Source organism: Rutilus rutilus (genome assembly GCF_951802725.1).
Source record: "Rutilus rutilus genome assembly, chromosome: 17".
Taxonomy (NCBI): Eukaryota; Metazoa; Chordata; class Actinopteri; order Cypriniformes; family Leuciscidae; genus Rutilus; species Rutilus rutilus.
In genome coordinates, this window is record NC_140230.1 from 4814890 (window position 1) to 4833252 (window position 18363).

General features: G+C 39.0%; 1 protein-coding gene across 1 annotated transcript in view; it reads right to left on the reverse strand.

The window, feature by feature from the left end:
* lars2 (leucyl-tRNA synthetase 2, mitochondrial) overlaps window positions 1-18363 on the reverse strand; it is a 110169-nt gene that overhangs the window by 29251 nt on the left and 62555 nt on the right. Inside the window, exons 11-13 of the mRNA XM_084435413.1 lie at window positions 15410-15525; window positions 15046-15329; window positions 887-985 (exon numbers count right to left, since the gene is read on the reverse strand). Coding sequence (XP_084291539.1) covers window positions 887-985; window positions 15046-15329; window positions 15410-15525 — 499 coding nt within the window. The remainder of the gene's footprint in view (window positions 1-886; window positions 986-15045; window positions 15330-15409; window positions 15526-18363) is intronic.

The window sequence follows — 18363 nt, forward strand, 5'->3', positions numbered from 1 at the left end:
GGAAAGGGGCGGGACATTTCCCAAACACACTCGAAGCGCTCGACCAATCACAACACACTGATCCAGCCGACCAATCAGAGCACAGTGTGCTTTTCAGAAGGAGGAGCTTCATAGAGAGGAGATTAAACAATCTGTTGTTCATAAACAAAGAATACGGGGAAAATAATGTGTTTTGAACATTCAAGCATGAAAACACATTCTAGTAGAGCCCAAAAACAACATCAAGACTGGGTAAAAGGGCAAAATATGGCCTCTTTAACAAACAAGAAGTGTTACCAACGTTGTTTAAAAAAAACATTTATTTTAATTTATCAGTCTTACTGTAAGTCTATGTGGTAACACTTTACAATAACGTTCATTAGTTAACATTAATGTATTAACTAACATGAACTAACAATGAACAATACATTTGTTACAGTATTTATTAATATTATTTGTTAATGTTAGTTAATAGAAATTCAGCTGTTCATTGTTTGTTCATGTTAGTTCACAGTGCATTAACTAATGTTAACAAATACAACCTTTGATTTTAATAACGTACTAGTAAATGTTGAAATTAATATTAGCTGAGATGAATAAATGCTGAAGAAATATCGTTCATTATTAGTTCGTGTTAACTAAGGTAGTGAACTAACAATGAACCTCATTGTAAAGTGCTACCGTCTATGATGCACTGATGCTGCCTGACGGCTTCAGAACAGAGTGTACGTGTGCGAGTGCCGTTTCATTATGTGTTCATGAAGACGCATTACAGTGACATTTTAAAATCCTCGCTGTTGATCTGAAATAGCAGAGGCAGATGGTCTTCCATTCTGAGTCTTGCTCTTTCAGCATCTCTCCACAAACACCTGGCGGGACACGGGGAGCGTCTGGAAGTTTTCCTTACCTCAGCGGGTTGTGAGGGTCAGTGTATCTGAAATAGTACCAGGAAGAATCCACAAAGGTGTCCATGGTGTCCGTTTCTCTCTCCGCCGGCCCTTTACACCTGACATCAACAGAAAGGATATTATTATAAGTGCTGGGCTAGTAGAAACAGTTCGTTCTCAAGAAACAACACCATTTGTTCCTCCATGACCTGTTTAATTAACAGAATCCTGAACTTGGTCATAGTTTTAGATTCATTTAAAGATGATGTGCATGCTCTTTAAAGCTAAAATACTTTTGCATATGCTAACATAGGGGCCAGATTCACTAAACAGGGCAAGTTAGCGTGAGAGCGCAATCCCATAAAAGCACTGATGGGAGTGTAAAGTTCTGCTCGTGATTTACTGAAGACGAGCAAATGAAAGAACACAGACTCAGCCGGATCATTTCCATAATGACCAACACAATCCACCAAGATCAGCGCACACTAGCGCTACGGGCGGTAACAAAACTTTGCTCTGATTGTTTGAGCATCTCACTCAGCCCGACACGGCAACAGCCTCAAAACCAATACATTTCACCAAAGTTAGAGAGTGAAATCGTCAGTCTTGTTGAACACATGACTCAAACAGATGTTTACACCAATATATGTTTACATGTTGTGTAGTGAGACAACTTACAATGTAACATTTTGACAGAAAAATGACATCAAACGTTGTTTCATTTGTTAAATGAAACGTGATTTAATATAACAAGACAGACTAAAACCAGATGATACTACAGTTTATTCAAATTATGACCTATTCTACACTACAGGTCAAAGGTTTGAGGTCCATAAGAGTAAAAAAATTATTCATCAAGGATACATTAAATTGACCAAAAGTGACTGCAAAGACATTTATAATGTTACAAAGATTTCAGTTTAAAATAAATTCTGTTCTTTTGAACTTTCAATTCATCAAACAATCCTGAAATAAATAAAAAATATCATGGTTTCCAAAGAATTATGAAGCAGCAAAACTGTTTTCAACAGTGATAATAATCAGAATTTTTCTTGAGCATCAAATCATCATATCAGAATGATTTCTGAAGGATCATGTGACACTGAAGACTGGAGTAATGAGGCTGAAAATTCAGCTTTGATCACAGGAATACATTAGTCAGTTTAACTTTATAATAACATTTCACAATATTGACTGTTTTTACTGTATTTTTGATCAAATAAATGCAGCCTTGGTGGATATGAGACTTCAAAAACATAAAAAAAACCCCATTAAAGTCTATATGATTTCCAAACTTACAGCGACAGAATTGAAATACTGTAGGATAAGGGTAGGTCTCAGATTCACTAATGATAAATAATAAGTACTGAGGCCATTACCATATATTAATTAGGCAATAATTAGTCGTCTGATTGTATACAAAGAGGACCTATTAGGTTATTTACATGTGTGTAATGTTGCTGTTTCTAGAGTTCTTCTCTATATCAGTGTCAGTGTTTCTGAACTCCTGAAACGTAGTCTTGAGTTTCTTCCGGGAACGAACACGTCACAATATTCCTCATTCACATCATTTTCTATAAAGGATGAAAACTACAACCAGTCATTTTCTATGAACAATTAACCTAAAATTAAACTGAAATTGAAAAATCTAAATACAAAATGAAGTGATTTTATAGTAAAGCTGTAATGCTGTGGGGTTTCTCAGCTGGCACTGCCGAACTCCCGGACACAGTCCCGTGTGTTTGTCTCCGTCTCGAACCCAAAGCAAACAGCGCTTTGCATCCCAGGCCATCTGTCACTCAGAAGACAGCCACACTTACTCTAGCGGCTCTCGGCACACTTCATTCGGCTAATCTTCAGCATCAAACCAAACTAATTAACGGCCAAACAAGAGCAGATTCCAGCCCTGCTAAAGTCAATCCAGGAGTGTGTGTCCATCCCTCCCTCCACTCCAGTCGGAGAGATCCGCCTCGTCTCCGATAATCAGAGGATCGTTCAGACAGTCCTGCCTATTATATAATGCCGGCAACGGGAGCCAAGCGCCACACAGTTGCCTAGCAACAGGGCGAAGGTGTACAGGTTAATTCTTTGAAAGCCAGGTGCCATCTGAGAGACGAGCGTCCCACATATGAGCCGTAATGAGGAGTGTGTTTATCGCTGATCTACACTAGGAAATCCGGGCTTTATTGATTTATGCTTTTTTTTAATGCAATTTTACAGTTTTGGTTTGGGTTTGTTTTTCCACTCAGTGGTGGAAGTGTGTGTGTGTGTGTGGCTGGACTGATAATAGACTGAACACAGACTCTCCTGAGAGGAAGACATTAGATGCACACTGACAGGGTACGGCACACATGAGGGAGAAAACCTTAAAGTTGGCATGAAATCAAATTTTAATGTACTGAATCTATTTTCTAAATGCAAGTTATGGATAGTAAAATGCCTCTATTATGTTATTTTAAAGGTTCCTAAATTTGTTTTGGAGTCTCCTACAAAAGGTCCACATGCATCCAAGGCCAAAAAACACTTTCATTTTCTCATGATATACATTCACCTCATTTCACCCCAGTCTGTTGTGATTGGTCTACTCTGCTCTGATTGGTCATATGGTCCAGTCTGCTATTGGTCAGATGGCCCAGTCTGTTGTGATTGGTCGACTCTGCTCTGATTGGTCATATGGTCCAGTCTGCTATTGGTCAGATGGCCCAGTCTGTTGTGATTGGTCGACTCTGCTCTGATTGGTCATATGGTCCAGTCTGCTATTGGTCAGATGGCCCAGTCTCTTGTGATTGGTCGACTCTGCTCTGATTGGTCAGATGACCCAGTCTGTTGTGATTGGGCTACTCTGCTCTGATTGGTCAGATGGCCCAGTCTGTTGTGATTGGTTGACTCTGCTCTGATTGGTCAGATGACCCAGTCTGTTGTGATTGGGCTACTCTGCTCTGATTGGTCAGATGGCCCAGTCTGTTGTGATTGGTCGACTCTGCTCTGATTGGTCAGATGACCCAGTCTGTTGTGATTGGGCTACTCTGCTCTGATTGGTCAGATGGCCCAGTCTGTTGTGATTGGTTGACTCTGCTCTGATTGTTCAGATGGCCCAGTCTGTTGTGACTGGTCAACTCTGCTCTGATTGGTCAGATGGCCCAGTCTGTTGTGATTGGTCTACTCTGCTCTGATTGGTCAGATGACCCAGTCTGTTGTGACTGGTCAACTCTGCTCTGATTGGTCTGATGGCCCAGTCTGTTGTGATTGGTCTACTCTGCTCTGATTGGTCAGATGGCCCAGTCTGTTGTGATTGGTCTACTCTGCTCTGATTGGTCAGATGGCCCAGTCTGTTGTGATTGGTCTACTCTGCTCTGATTGGTCAGATGGCCCAGTCTGTTGTGATTGGTTGACTCTGCTCTGATTGTTCAGATGACCCAGTCTGTTGTGACTGGTCTACTCTGCTCTGATTGGTCAGATGGCCCAGTCTGATGTGATTGGTCAACTCTGCTCTGATTGGTCAGATGGCCCAGTCTGTTGTGATTGGTCGACTCTGCTCTGATTGGTCAGATGGCCCAGTCTGATGTGATTGGTCTACTCAGCTCTGATTGGTCAGATGACCCAGTCTGTTGTGATTGGTCTACTCTGCTCTGATTGGTCAGATGGCCCAGTCTGTTGTGATTGGTCGACTCTGCTCTGATTGGTCAGATGGCCCAGTCTGATGTGATTGGTCTACTCAGCTCTGATTGGTCAGATGACCCAGTCTGTTGTGATTGGTCTACTCTGCTCTGATTGGTCAGATGGCCCAGTCTGATGTGATTGGTCTACTCTGCTCTGATTGGTCAGATGGCCCAGTCTGTTGTGATTGGTCTACTCTGCTCTGATTGGTCAGATGGCCCAGTCTGTTGTGATTGGTCTACTCTGCTCTGATTGGTCAGATGGCCCAGTCTGATGTGATTGGTCTACTCAGCTCTGATTGGTCAGATGACCCAGTCTGTTGTGATTGGTCAACTCTGCTCTGATTGGTCAGATGACCCAGTCTGTTGTGATTGGTCTACTCTGCTCTGATTGGTCAGATGGCCCAGTCTGTTGTGATTGGTCGACTCTGCTCTGATTGGTCAGATGACCCAGTCTGTTGTGATTGGTCTACTCTGCTCTGATTGGTCAGATGGCCCAGTCTGTTGTGATTGGTTGACTCTGCTCTGATTGTTCAGATGGCCCAGTCTGTTGTGACTGGTCAACTCTGCTCTGATTGGTCAGATGGCCCAGTCTGTTGTGACTGGTCAACTCTGCTCTGATTGTTCAGATGGCCCAGTCTGTTGTGATTAGTCGACTCTGCTCTGATTGGTCAGATGACCCAGTCTGTTGTGATTGGTCTACTCTGCTCTGATTGGTCAGATGGCCCAGTCTGTTGTGATTGGTCTACTCTGCTTTCACGGCATGTTGCAATTATCGCAATTAAGAGATGGCAACCCGTGACGTTCTGCCGGGAGCTGTTCATGTCTTCAGACTCGGATTTATGCATTTCTATGTCAACAATATCAACGCTGAAATTAATCTACAGCAGTCGGGTGGTACAAGAGCTCTGTAAGCTGTTTACATTATTATTGTAATGTTATGTGCTTTGACCTTTGAGACATGAGGTAATTTAATGGCGTCTCTTGTGACGCTTATGCTGTGAGCGTTCATGTGTTTTGAAAGAGGCGTGGCTCTGTAGACATGTTTTTTTGTGTGTGTGACCCACAACAATCATTCAAACATTTAATCAGCACCAAAATCCGGCTGTGAGAGCTTACTCTGTTTTTTTATCCTCAGATTTCAATTAAACTTCTAACAACGAAGCCAGAGACAATATCACAGCTCAGGAAATGACTTCTGTTTTCCTCAAGGACGAGGCAGATAAGCACCATCTCTCTCTTTATCTTGTTTCCGTCTCTTTCTGTCTCTCTGTCTCTCTGCAGCCGCTTCACTGAATGTAGGTGATCATTTAAAGAACTGAGGTGATTTTCATCGAGGTCTCAACAGATAAGAGATGATCCGGTCTCCTCGTCAGCAGTGCTCACTGACAAAAACTTAAACCGTCTGAATCAAATACTGTAATTAGTTTCTATAAATATATGTGCAGAATGGACACAAACAGATTTCAGACAAATTGAATGAAAACTGAAAAGACTGGACTAATGCCAGTGAGAAGATCTTAGAATGTTTTAAAATCCAGTATTCAACAAAAATATATAGACTTAGTTTCCACTGTTATGCCAATGATACTCAGTTACACATTTCAATCAAGACCAGATGAAATCTCTAAATTATTCAAGTTGGCAGAGAGTGAGAAATAAAATATTGGATGACCAATCATTTTCATCTATTAAATTCAAATAAGACTGAGGTAAAAGTAAAAGACCTGGGTGTTATATTTGACAGCAACTTGTCTTTTGAAAATCATATTTCATATGTTACAAAAAAGGTCTTCTTCCACTTCAGCAATATCGCTAAGCTACGGATCATGCTATCAGTTTCTGATGCAGAAAAGTTAGTTCATGCATTCATGACCTCGAGACTAGATTACTGTCCTGCATACTCAATAAACAAGCTCAAATTTGTCCAAAATGCAAAAATGTTCCATTCTTACAAGGTTAAGAAAATATGATCATATAACCCCAATTTTATTATCTCTACACTGGTTACCTATTAAGTTCAGTATCGATTACAAAGTATTGCTACTAACCTATAAGGCCCTAAATGGTTTAGCTCCTGTGTATTTAACCGATCTTCTATCGCCTTACAATCCATCACGCTCTTTAACACTAGAACCGCAACGGCCAATACCCATGGCTGTTTATCAAATGTACATAACAGATTTTCAATAAAATACCCACATCTCCCAGTCATTGACTTTTACTAATATTGTGTTATTTACAATTAAACTAATTGCAAAGTTAAAAAATTGTTTAGAAAAAAAACATTAAAAAAGGGGCATTTATAACTAAAACCACCGAGTTTTAGGTTTTAGGTTTTAGCAGGAAAATGTTTACCTATTTAATGCCTTTATTTTTGTGCTGTGTTTGAAAAATGTGTAGGCTTACTGTAAACAGTCACACAACGCACGTTAAAATAAAGTTTTAAGCCTACTCATAAATGTTCAAACTTTGGATTAATTATTAATTTTGGTTTAGCAATTTGTATTGTATATTGTTCGCTACTGTGTTGCTATTTATAAAAAAAAAAAAATAAAAAAAAATCCGATCTATGATGTAATTATTATTTATTTTTTTAATGATTACCCCAAGTTCACTGGTGTTCTCTTATTCAAATTATAAATGATATAACTAAACAAAATAATTATTAATTAGGTGAATTTGTTGTTGCATCATACATCATATGCAGTGCGTGAATTATTATTGCTCATTATTGTCTATTTAGGCTATTTTAGTCATTTAAATAATATGGGTTATCTTACTATGTGATTAATGACATTTTATTATAATAATACACAACACAAATATGTATTTATTTCCTTCTAATACTCGTTGTTATTGCAGGCTGGTTTAGCCTATGTTCAGCGTTAAGAATAGTGATTAGTGTGTAGCCTGCTTAAAATAGCCTTGGAGGGGCTTCAATAGAGACAGGAACTAAACAAAGCGTTACTGACAGACTGGGAAGAGAGGAGCCGCAACAATGGAGAATAATGTGTTTTGAACATTCAAGCATGAAAACCTGTTCTAGTAGAGCCTTTGAAAAAGGGCAAGATAAGGCCTATTTAACTAAATTAAGAGAACTAAACTAAGTTGCTTCTTTAAGCTTTTAAATAAATAAAAATGGTTGCTAAAAACACAGATTCATGTCCACAACTTTATCTTACACACTGCAGCTCCTGCCCTAATTTCTACAGCTGTTGCAATATTTCAACAGTGGCTGGGACACAGCTTGTGACTCCTTCAACTATTGTTCCCTTTATTTCAAGTTACTTATGAATTAATTTCAATCACCTCCTTGAATTTCTGAAGGTAAACTACAGGCCACAGAGAAGAACAGAACATCCCTTACACAGAAGCTGGGTCCATAATTCATAAGGGCTCAGAACCTTTGATTCTGTTCTGTACGTGTCCTTATAAATATACAGTTTTTGCACAGTATTCATAGTTTAACTTTACCATTTGTAATAAGACCATTGTTTTTTTAAATTAGCTAACATCATTAGGCGTACTTCACAGCCCGGCAAAACCACACCTGACAGCCAAAGTTGATAAGTACAAATAAAAGTCTAATATATTCCCTCTGTTAAACTTAAAATAAAATAAAAACATTTCTGTCATAAAACCTACACCACAAGTGCTCAGGGTCGATTATGGTAATGATGTTTCGGTGCTATATCCTCTAATATTTTTATCTTTATTTTTTATGTAATGCATGCTTCATTCAAGCCCTTTCCGTTGCTTCTCTCTCCCGCTGAAGATGCTAAAGCGCCACAAGAGCTGCAGATGTAGCGGTTATTTTAAAATAGTCACAGAAACATGGTGAAAAACCATGGGAGTTGTACCTAAGTCTTTTAAACACGCAGCACTGGAACCAGTTATCAAGAAATCTAGATCTGGATTCATCAGTCTTTGCTCATTTTAGACCTATCTCGAAACTTCCGTTTCTTTCCAAATTACTGGAGAAGGTCGTATTTGGACAGTTGAATTAATTTCTAGATCTACATGGTACTCATGAAGTGTTTCAGTCTGGTTTTAAATCTCAGAAACTGCACTGTTGAAGGTTTTTAATGACTTGTTACTTGCTATTGACTCGGGACTGTGCGATTTTAATTTTACTAGACCTTTCAGCTGCATTTGATATTGTAGACCGTAAGATCTTGATTACACACTTCGAACAATGTGTTGGTATTAAGGGTACTGCGTTGGCATAGTTTAGATCCTATTTTTCTGAAAGAACTTTCTCAGTTTGTTTTGGAGACTTTGTCTTCTCAACGGCTTCTTTCAGGTGTGGGGTCCCCCAGGGCTCCGTTTTGGGGCCTATTTTGTTCTCCCTGTATATGTTCCCCTTAGGACATATTTTTGGGAAATTTGGTATTTCTTTTCATTGTTATGCAGATGATACGCAAATTTATCTGCCTTTGAAACGAAAAGATACTCGCACTTTAGCGCCTCTATTGCGGTGTCTTGAGAAAATTAAGGCCTGAACGGCACTACATTTCCTTAGCTTGAAAAAAAAAAAACAGAAGTTATGCTGTTTACGCCAGGAGGCACTTATGAGTCATTAGATTTGTACAATGGTGAATTGAATCCACTTGCGAAGCCCTATGTAGGTGTTATTATGGATTGTGACTTTAAATTAGACAAACAGATTAACTCAGTAGTTAAATGTAGTTTTTTCCAACTGAGACAACTCACCAAGGTGAAATCTTTCCTGTCCTTTAAATAATTTCAAAGACTTTTTATTTCAACTTCAAGTCTGGATTAGTCATTATTATTGTAATGGCCTCTTTTTAGGTATTAGTCAGGCCTCTCCTTTCAGACTGCAGATGGTCCAGAATGCGGCAGCTCGCCTGTTGACAGGTACACGAAAGCGGGAACACATTACCCCTGTTCTCGCCTCTCTTCACTGGTTACCTGTCCATTTCAGGATTCATTTTAAGATTTTGGTGTTTGTTTTTAAATCTCTAAATGGTTTAGCACCTTAATATCTTTCTGACCTGATTAAGCTGTATGCTCCGCTAAGAGCACTTAGGTCTGCTGATCATTTGCTTTTAGTTGTCCCACGGGTAACGTTGAAGAGCAGGGGGGACCGAGCATTTGCAGTGGCGGCCCCGAAGCTCTGGAATAGTTTGCCCCTCTACATTAGACAGGTTGAAATTTGAAATTACTAGTTAACTTTACATTCTGATCATGATGAGAGCAATTATTTTGATTATTATGTATGCTGTTTGTTTCTTTTTAGTAGATCCTTATTAAAAGATATAAAAAGACTTGAGCCCTGAACCCCCATATAGTATATTTTCTGTCACATGACCATCTAAATGTAAAAATAAGCATGATAAATAGCCTGATAAAACATCTGATTTTACCTTTACTTTTAATATTTATATCCAATTGGGCTCAGCTGATGAAATATTAATTTTTATAAATTCTAAGAAACCAAAGTTTAGGATTTTTTTCTTTTCTTTTACAAAGTACAACTGCTGCACAGGTGGAAATACATATAACAATTCCAAAAAAGTATTGTTCGGACCTCTGCTGGGAAGGAAAAACCTCTTGGAATTGTAACTGAATAATTGGATCCTGCATGAGTTCTTAAAGTGACAGCAGCCTAATAAACCTGCTGCAGTCTGTTTCATTAACATTAATCAAAGAACAAACAAAAAAAAAAAAAAAAAAAAAAAAATTCACTCCCTGATCTTTGACTGAATAACTTTTGTAACTAAGGATTAATCTATATTTTATTTATTGAAAAAACAAAACAAAACAAAACAAAAACGACATAGTAGGGATGTCCTGAGCCGATCTCAAGGATTGGTATCGGGATCGTTTAAGCATTTTTTAACTGATCGGTATCGGCTATCCTAAGCCCGATCCTTTATTTTACGTCAGCTGTCATGCAGGTTTGGTGCAGGTAGCAGTATGCACCTTCAAGTGGGTTAGCCAACCGCCAGTAAGAGGGAAAGAATAAGGTCTAGCGCGCCACACACGCATGTTCAAGCTTCTGTGTTTAGTATATTTTAGACAGACTTCTGAGAGGAATCACAGCCATGTTGCCATGGGTTGTCTCTTGGTTCGGCATTCTGATACAGCGAGCTTCATGCTTTGTAACCTTATCTCCACTTTTCGTTCTTTTTTTTGCGCAATTAATCGCAAATTTTTGCTTATTGTACATATAAAATACAAGAATTTTATATCAGTAGTCCCATATTTATAATAATTTACTCAATATTCAATGACTCAGATTGGATCTGGGGCACAAAAAATTTGATGTGGCTGTAATGAGCGCATGAAGACAAAGAGTACAAAATAAACAGTCTTTTAATAAATCCAACAGGAATACTAGGGAAAACTCAGGAGCTAGCATCAACAACCACATACAACACGTATGATACAGGACAAATGAACTAGGGAAAATAGGGGCTTAAATACATACAGGGATAATTAATGCAAGTTAAAAAAACGAAACTTTTTTTGCTGAGGTATTTGTGCTAAAGCCACAGTAAAATGTTAGTTAGGCTTCTGATTTTTGTTCATTGTTCAGCTGCAACAAATCGTTTCATGAAAAGACAGAATAAATATTTTTGATATAGGCCTAAATGTTTGACTAATTGTTTTTACCTTACTGGAATCGATAAGCAGATTCGTAATAGCTAAAATTAAAATAATACTCAACCCTACCCTTGCTGTAGGGGGTTCGGGAGCATAACTGGTGCATAACTGGTGCATAACTGGAGCATAACTGGAGCATAACTGGTGCATAACTGGAGTATAACTGGAGTATAACTGGTGCATAACTGGAGTATAACTGGTGCATAACTGGAGCATAACTGGTGCATAACTGGAGTATAACTGGTGCATAACTGGAGCATAACTGGTGCATAACCGGAGTATAACCGGTGCATAACCGGTGCATAACTGGAGTATAACTGGTGCATAACTGGAGTATAACTGGTGCATAACTGGAGTATAACTGGTGCATAACTGGTGCATAACTGGAGCATAACTGGTGCATAACTGGAGTATAACTGGAGCATAACTGGTGCATAACTGGAGTATAACTGGTGCATAACTGGAGCATAACTGGTGCATAACTGGTGCATAACTGGTGCATAACTGGTGCATAACTGGTGCATAACTGGTGCCCAACTAGTGCCCGCCATGTTCCCAAATGCACGCTAAACTCTCAGCACATGCAGAGTTCACTGCATTCATTCACTGTGAACTGAGCCGTTGTGAGTAGACACCGTATCACCAGCTGACTGCATGAGCAAAGTGCACACTTCCTCTGTTGCCCCTCTTTTTTAAAACAATAATTACAAAAATCCAAATTTTAAATCTGCCACCCTGCTTTCTGAATATTGGCATCGGCCACAAAAAAAAAAAAAAAAAAAAAAAAAATCGACCTCTCCTGAACCACATTTCTGTGTGTGTGTGTATTTTACAAATGCATGAACTGAGGCAGCTAAAACATGTTCGTCTCTCCATTCATGTGACTATCTGACAAAGGGTTTTTGTATAAATGTCATCAGCTTTCAGCAGCTCTGCCGGCATTACCTACTCCATGGTCAGAGAGGGTCTATTAATACCCTTCACAGTGAGGAGGTGCTATCCGAGCGCACATCTACAACACCTCCATGACTCAGTGGTAATGATCCCTGTAGTCTCCAGGGGACGAGAGCTCCCAGAAACAAGACACTTCAGACGAGTCTTTTGATGATATCTGAGACAATGAGTTCTGGTCCAATCTGCCATTATTTCACATGACAGAGTGGGAGTACAAAGATTCAGATAATGGAAGAAAATTATTCCACTTATATTACAATTCCACCAGATGAATCTCTTATCAAACACTTTTTATTTTCCATTTTCTAAGAGTTCAATTTATAATCTCAAAGAAACCACTGTCTGACCTCTAAATGTGAGAAGACATTTCCTCTGAGACAAGTCCAAGCAGTGCTCCTGCTCCAGGCTGAGCCGTGGTGCTCATATGGGGGACGCAGGTTCAAATTCAACTATGCTCCTATTTTACCCCCCTCTCTCTACTTTTAAATTCACTGACCTTTCTGTGTCTATCAAAGCAAATGACAATAAATCAAAGCAAAACAAAACAAGACAAACCCCCCCCCCCCCACAATTAAATAAAAAGAAAACAAACCTCCATGGCAGTGACTCCATGATAACACACGACCTTCCATGATATGTAAACATAATATTATATTTATATATAAATAAATAAAAACCAAATCTCAATGGCTCAGCTGGAGTATGACTTTATATTATACAGTGGTGGTCAGAATTAATGGCACCCCTGGTAAATATGAGCAAAAATGGCTGTTAAAAAATAAATCTGCATCGTTTATCCTTTTGATCTTTCATTCAAATAATGTGCAAAAATCTCACCTTTCATTGAAGTAAAAGAATTGAAAGTGGGGGGTAAATCATTTATATAAAATAAATGCTTTTCTCCAAAACACGCTGGACATAATTATTGGCACCCTGTTATTACATACTTTTTGCAACCTCCTTTTGCCAAGATAACTGCTCTGAGTTTTCTTCTATAATGCCTGATGAGTTTGGAGAACACCTGACAAGAGACCATTCCTCCATACAGACTCTCTCCAGATCCTTCAGATTCACAATTTCATGTTGGCGCTTCTTCTGTTCAGTTCACTCCACTCATTTTCTATGGGGTTCAGTTTAGGGGACTGGGACGGTCATGGCAGAAGCTTCATTTTGTGCTCAGTTACCCATTTTTGTGTTGATTTTGATGTTTGTTTTGAACCGTTGTCCTTTATAGATTTCTAGCAGAGGCCGTCAGGTTTAGATTTTTTATCTGTTTGTATTTGCTAGAATCCATAATACCATGTATCTGAACAAGATGTCCAGGACCTCCAGCAAAAAAATAGATCCACAACATATAAGATCCAGCAGTATATTTAACCGTAGGCATGGGGTACTTCCCTGTTTGCACCAAACACATCTGCTGGGTTTGCTGCCAAATAGCCCTTTTTTCGTTTCATCTGACCACAGAATCCGGTCCCTTTTGAAGATCCAGTCGTGTCTGACAACTGAATATGCTGGAGTTTGTTTTTGGAGGAGCGAGGAGGATTTTTCTTGAAACCCTCCCAAAGAACATGTGGTGATGTAGGGGTTGTTTGATCATTTTTTTAGGCTTTCTGACCCCCAAGACTCTCTGCAAGTAATCTCTGCAATTCTCTATCTATGATCCTTGGAGAGTCTTTGGCCACTCAAACTTTCCTCCTCACCGTGCATTAAGACAATATGAAGAGTTCAGATGCAAAAGCCTCTAAGTGCCATCTGAAATTTTCTTCTAGAATGATCATTTTTATCAAGCTCGTATATTTAAGTTCAGTAATTTCACTTAAATGGCAATGCAAATTAAATTACTGAACTTAAATATACGAGTTTGATAAAAATGATCATTCTAGAAGAAAATTTCAGATGGCACTTAGAGGCTTTTGCATCTGAACTCTTCATATAGACACACGTCCTCTTCCTGGCAGATTCGTAACATCTTTAGTTGATTGGAACTTCTTAATTATTGCCCTGATGGTCAAAATGGGGATTTTCAATTCTTTAGCTATTTTCTTACAGCCACTTTCTATTTTGTGAAGCTCAACAATCTTTTGCTGCACATCAGAACTATATTCTTTGGTTTTACTCATTGTGATGGATGATTAAAGAGATTTGGCCTTTGTGTTTCCTCATATTTAAACTCCTGTGAAACAAGAAGTCATAGCTGGACAATTTCATGTTCCTAGTCACCCTGGTGTGCTAAATAAAGGTAAATATTAATGGGAATATACTTCAGAGATATTTTACTCGTAAAAAATTATAGGGGTGCCAATTGTGGCTGATGTGTTTTGGAGAAAAACATTTATTTTATAATGTGATTTACCCCCCACTTTCAATTCTTTTACTTCAATGAAAGGTTAGATTTTTGTGAATTTTTTTAATGAAAGATCAAAAGGATAAACAATGCAGATTAATTTTTTTACAGCCATTTTTGATCATATTTACCAGGGGTGCCATTAATTCTGACCACCACTGTACATGAATATAATAGTATTTCTTTATAATACAATATAATATAAATATTCAATATTAAATAATATTCAAAATTCAATGTTCAACATAAATATAAAAAAAAAAAAAAAAAAAAAAACAATCAAAACAATCCAAAACTTTGTGGTGACACCCAACTGAGGGAAGTGCCACCACAAATAGAGTGCAAGTCTGTGGGAAACACTGTATATATGTAAATATTATAATATTTATTAATAATACTGTAACTGTACAGTATAAATATTATAACAAAACAATATTATATTATAAAAAAATCTTCATGGCAGTGGCTCAGCTGGTGTAGTGATATACTAATATGCCTTTATAATATAAATATTTTCTAACACTTACAGGTACTTTTGAAAGGCCGTCATTAGAGAAAGTTTTTTTTTTACTCAATCCATTGCACTTACCTCGGACACTGGCATCTCAGCCAATCCTGTGCCGTCTTTAAGGGCGACACCCCTTTCCCTGTGAGGGAAGGTACTTTAGGCAGCACGACCGGCAGGTCCTCCGCTGGAACTGCCACGGGCCCGCATGAGCTGCAGTGCACTATGGGAATGGGTGTGCCCCAGTAGCGCTGCCTTGAGATTAGCCAATCACGTAACTTTGTACTAGTGAGGTATCCACCAACGTTCTTCTCCCGAGCTTTCTGGGTAACCGAGTTAAAAGCTTCTTCCCGGCTTTGACCTGTAAACTACAGCAGAAGAGATCATCAGTTGTAACCAGTTAACTGGAACCGTCTGTCCTCGTGTTTAACCGTGATGGTGAGTTTACCTCGTCTGAGTTCATTAGAGTCTGTGATCCATCTTCTTCTGTCTTCAGAACTGAGTTCCAGCTCAAACCCAGAGACTGAGCCAACCTCTCATCCTCCTCACTGCTATCTGGGATGCCTGTTATGTAAAGTATAAAAGAGTTGCATTTATTTTTAAAGGGGTCCTGCTATGCCCTTTTAAGAAGTCTTGATTTAGTTTTTGGGGTGTACTAGAATATGATTTCATGCTTGATTGTTCAAAAAACACATTAAGTTTCACATATTTTACAGTATTAAAGCACCACTCCCCAGTCTGGCCTGAACACGCCGTTTATTTTCGGTTTCGATGAAGCCCCTCCTTCCGAAATATGAAATGTGCTGTGATTGGTTAGCTGGCCCAGTGTGTTGTGATTGGCAGTGCCTAGCGTGTGTTCGGGAAACGTCCCGCCCCTTCATAACCGAGAGTTTCATCTGCTCAGATGTAAATATTAAGGATGGTGTCGATTTCAAACGAATTCAAGCCTGATTCAGACCCTGACAATGTTAACAAACAAGAGGATTGTGCTGAACAGATTTCATGAACGGACTTTGCAAGCACGAGGACATTTCAGAGTGGTGTTTTTTTATATATTTTTTTATTGTCTTATACATTTTAGATACAAAGTTATACACCATTTATTCATGATATTTGTCAGAAAACTATGGTAATACAAACAGTAATCAATCACAAAACGATGGTTAATTTTCCTAAGAGGTGGTGAACAGTCTTACAAAAGCGAGAGCTTACAAAAGCTACAGTAAACACTATATCAATATTAATGTTAGCTAGCAGGCGAGCGGAGGCAAACAGCTTTGCCCTTTGTTTACATCATAGCAAACAACTACATATAATAAGACATACTTAAAAGTTGTGATCCATTAACCACAGATTGTCCCAACGAATCTGGAACTGCTCCATTTCAGGAGAAGCTTTTGTGTGTATAGCCTGCATTGAACTCTATTAGTTTCTGGAAGCTCCGTGAAATGTGCAGCACACAGAAAAACGTTGGGGTTTAAATGTTCAGGAACAGTGTTTAAAATAAAGTTTGTCAGCTTTAGGAAGGTCAAACAAATGAGTTTTGTAAACGGGGTGGGAAAAACAGCATCTCTTTGGCATAGCAGCAGCTCAGCCAGGTCTCGTCCACTTTTTTTACGTATTCTGTGGGCGGAGATTATTTAAATGAGGAACATTGTGACTTCACAAGATCCGGGGAAAATGCGTTGTAGTCCAAACAAGCCGTTCGTTGTAGTTCTTGGAAAGTGGATTCTGTTAAATAAAATATCTCCCTTTGGAGGGACTTTGGCTTTGTAACCTTGCAGATTTGTTTTATGCTCAAACAGCAACATTACATACTAACTAAAGTTGAAAAAGTGAAAAGGCATTACAGGACACCTTTAAGACATCTAGTGCATATATACACTCACCTAAAGGATTATTAGGAACACCATACTAATACTGTGTTTGACCCCCTTTCGCCTTCAGAACTGCCTTAATTCTACGTGGCATTGATTCAACAAGGTGCTGAAAGCATTCTTTAGAAATGTTGGCCCATATTGATAGGATAGCATCTTGCAGTTGATGGAGATTTGTGGGATGCACATCCAGGGCACGAAGCTCCCGTTCCACCACATCCCAAAGATGCTCTATTGGGTTGAGATCTGGTGACTGTGGGGGCCATTTTAGTACAGTGAACTCATTGTCATGTTCAAGAAACCAATTTGAAATGATTCGAGCTTTGTGACATGGTGCATTATCCTGCTGGAAGTAGCCATCAGAGGATGGGTACATGGTGGTCATAAAGGGATGGACATGGTCCGAAACAATGCTCAGGTAGGCCGTGGCATTTAAACGATGCCCAATTGGCACTAAGGGGCCTAAAGTGTGCCAAGAAAACATCCCCCACACCATTACACCACCACCACCAGCCTGCACAGTGGTAACAAGGCATGATGGATCCATGTTCTCATTCTGTTTACGCCAAATTCTGACTCTACCATCTGAATGTCTCAACAGAAATCGAGACTCATCAGACCAGGCAACATTTTTCCAGTCTTCAACTGTCCAATTTTGGTGAGCTCGTGCAAATTGTAGCCTCTTTTTCCTATTTGTAGTGGAGATGAGTGGTACCCGGTGGGGTCTTCTGCTGTTGTAGCCCATCCGCCTCAAGGTTGTGCGTGTTGTGGCTTCACAAATGCTTTGCTGCATACCTCGGTTGTAACGAGTGGTTATTTCAGTCAAAGTTGCTCTTCTATCAGCTTGAATCAGTTGGCCCATTCTCCTCTGACCTCTAGCATCAACAAGGCATTTTCGCCCACAGGACTGCCGCATACTGGATGTTTTTCCCTTTTCACACCATTCTTTGTAAACCCTAGAAATGGTTGTGCGTGAAAATCCCAGTAACTGAGCAGATTGTGAAATACTCAGACCGGCCCGTCTGGCACCAACAACCATGCCACGCTCAAAATTGCTTAAATCACCTTTCTTTCCCATTCTGACATTCAGTTTGGAGTTCAGGAGATTGTCTTGACCAGGACCACACCCCGAAATGCATTGAAGCAACTGCCATGTGATTGGTTGATTAGATAATTGCATTAATGAGAAACTGAACAGGTGTTCCTAATAATCCTTTAGGTGAGTGTACATCTATGTTAATTGTTAATTGCACATGTACAATATATATATTTTTTTAATATGTTACATGTAGTTACTATATATTTTTTTCATTTAAATTTCAGGTTGGTTAAACCTTCTTTGATATTTTCACCAATTCAAAAATTTAAATAGTTTCAAGTGTGACATAAGTGTCTAAATACTTTTTGGGTCAACCGTACATGCAATGACAAATGTATAGAAGAGGCTGAAAAGCCCTTAGAGAAATCCTTGATGCTGGAGTACAGCATGCTGGGAAATGGTTTAATGAGGTGTCTATGGTATATG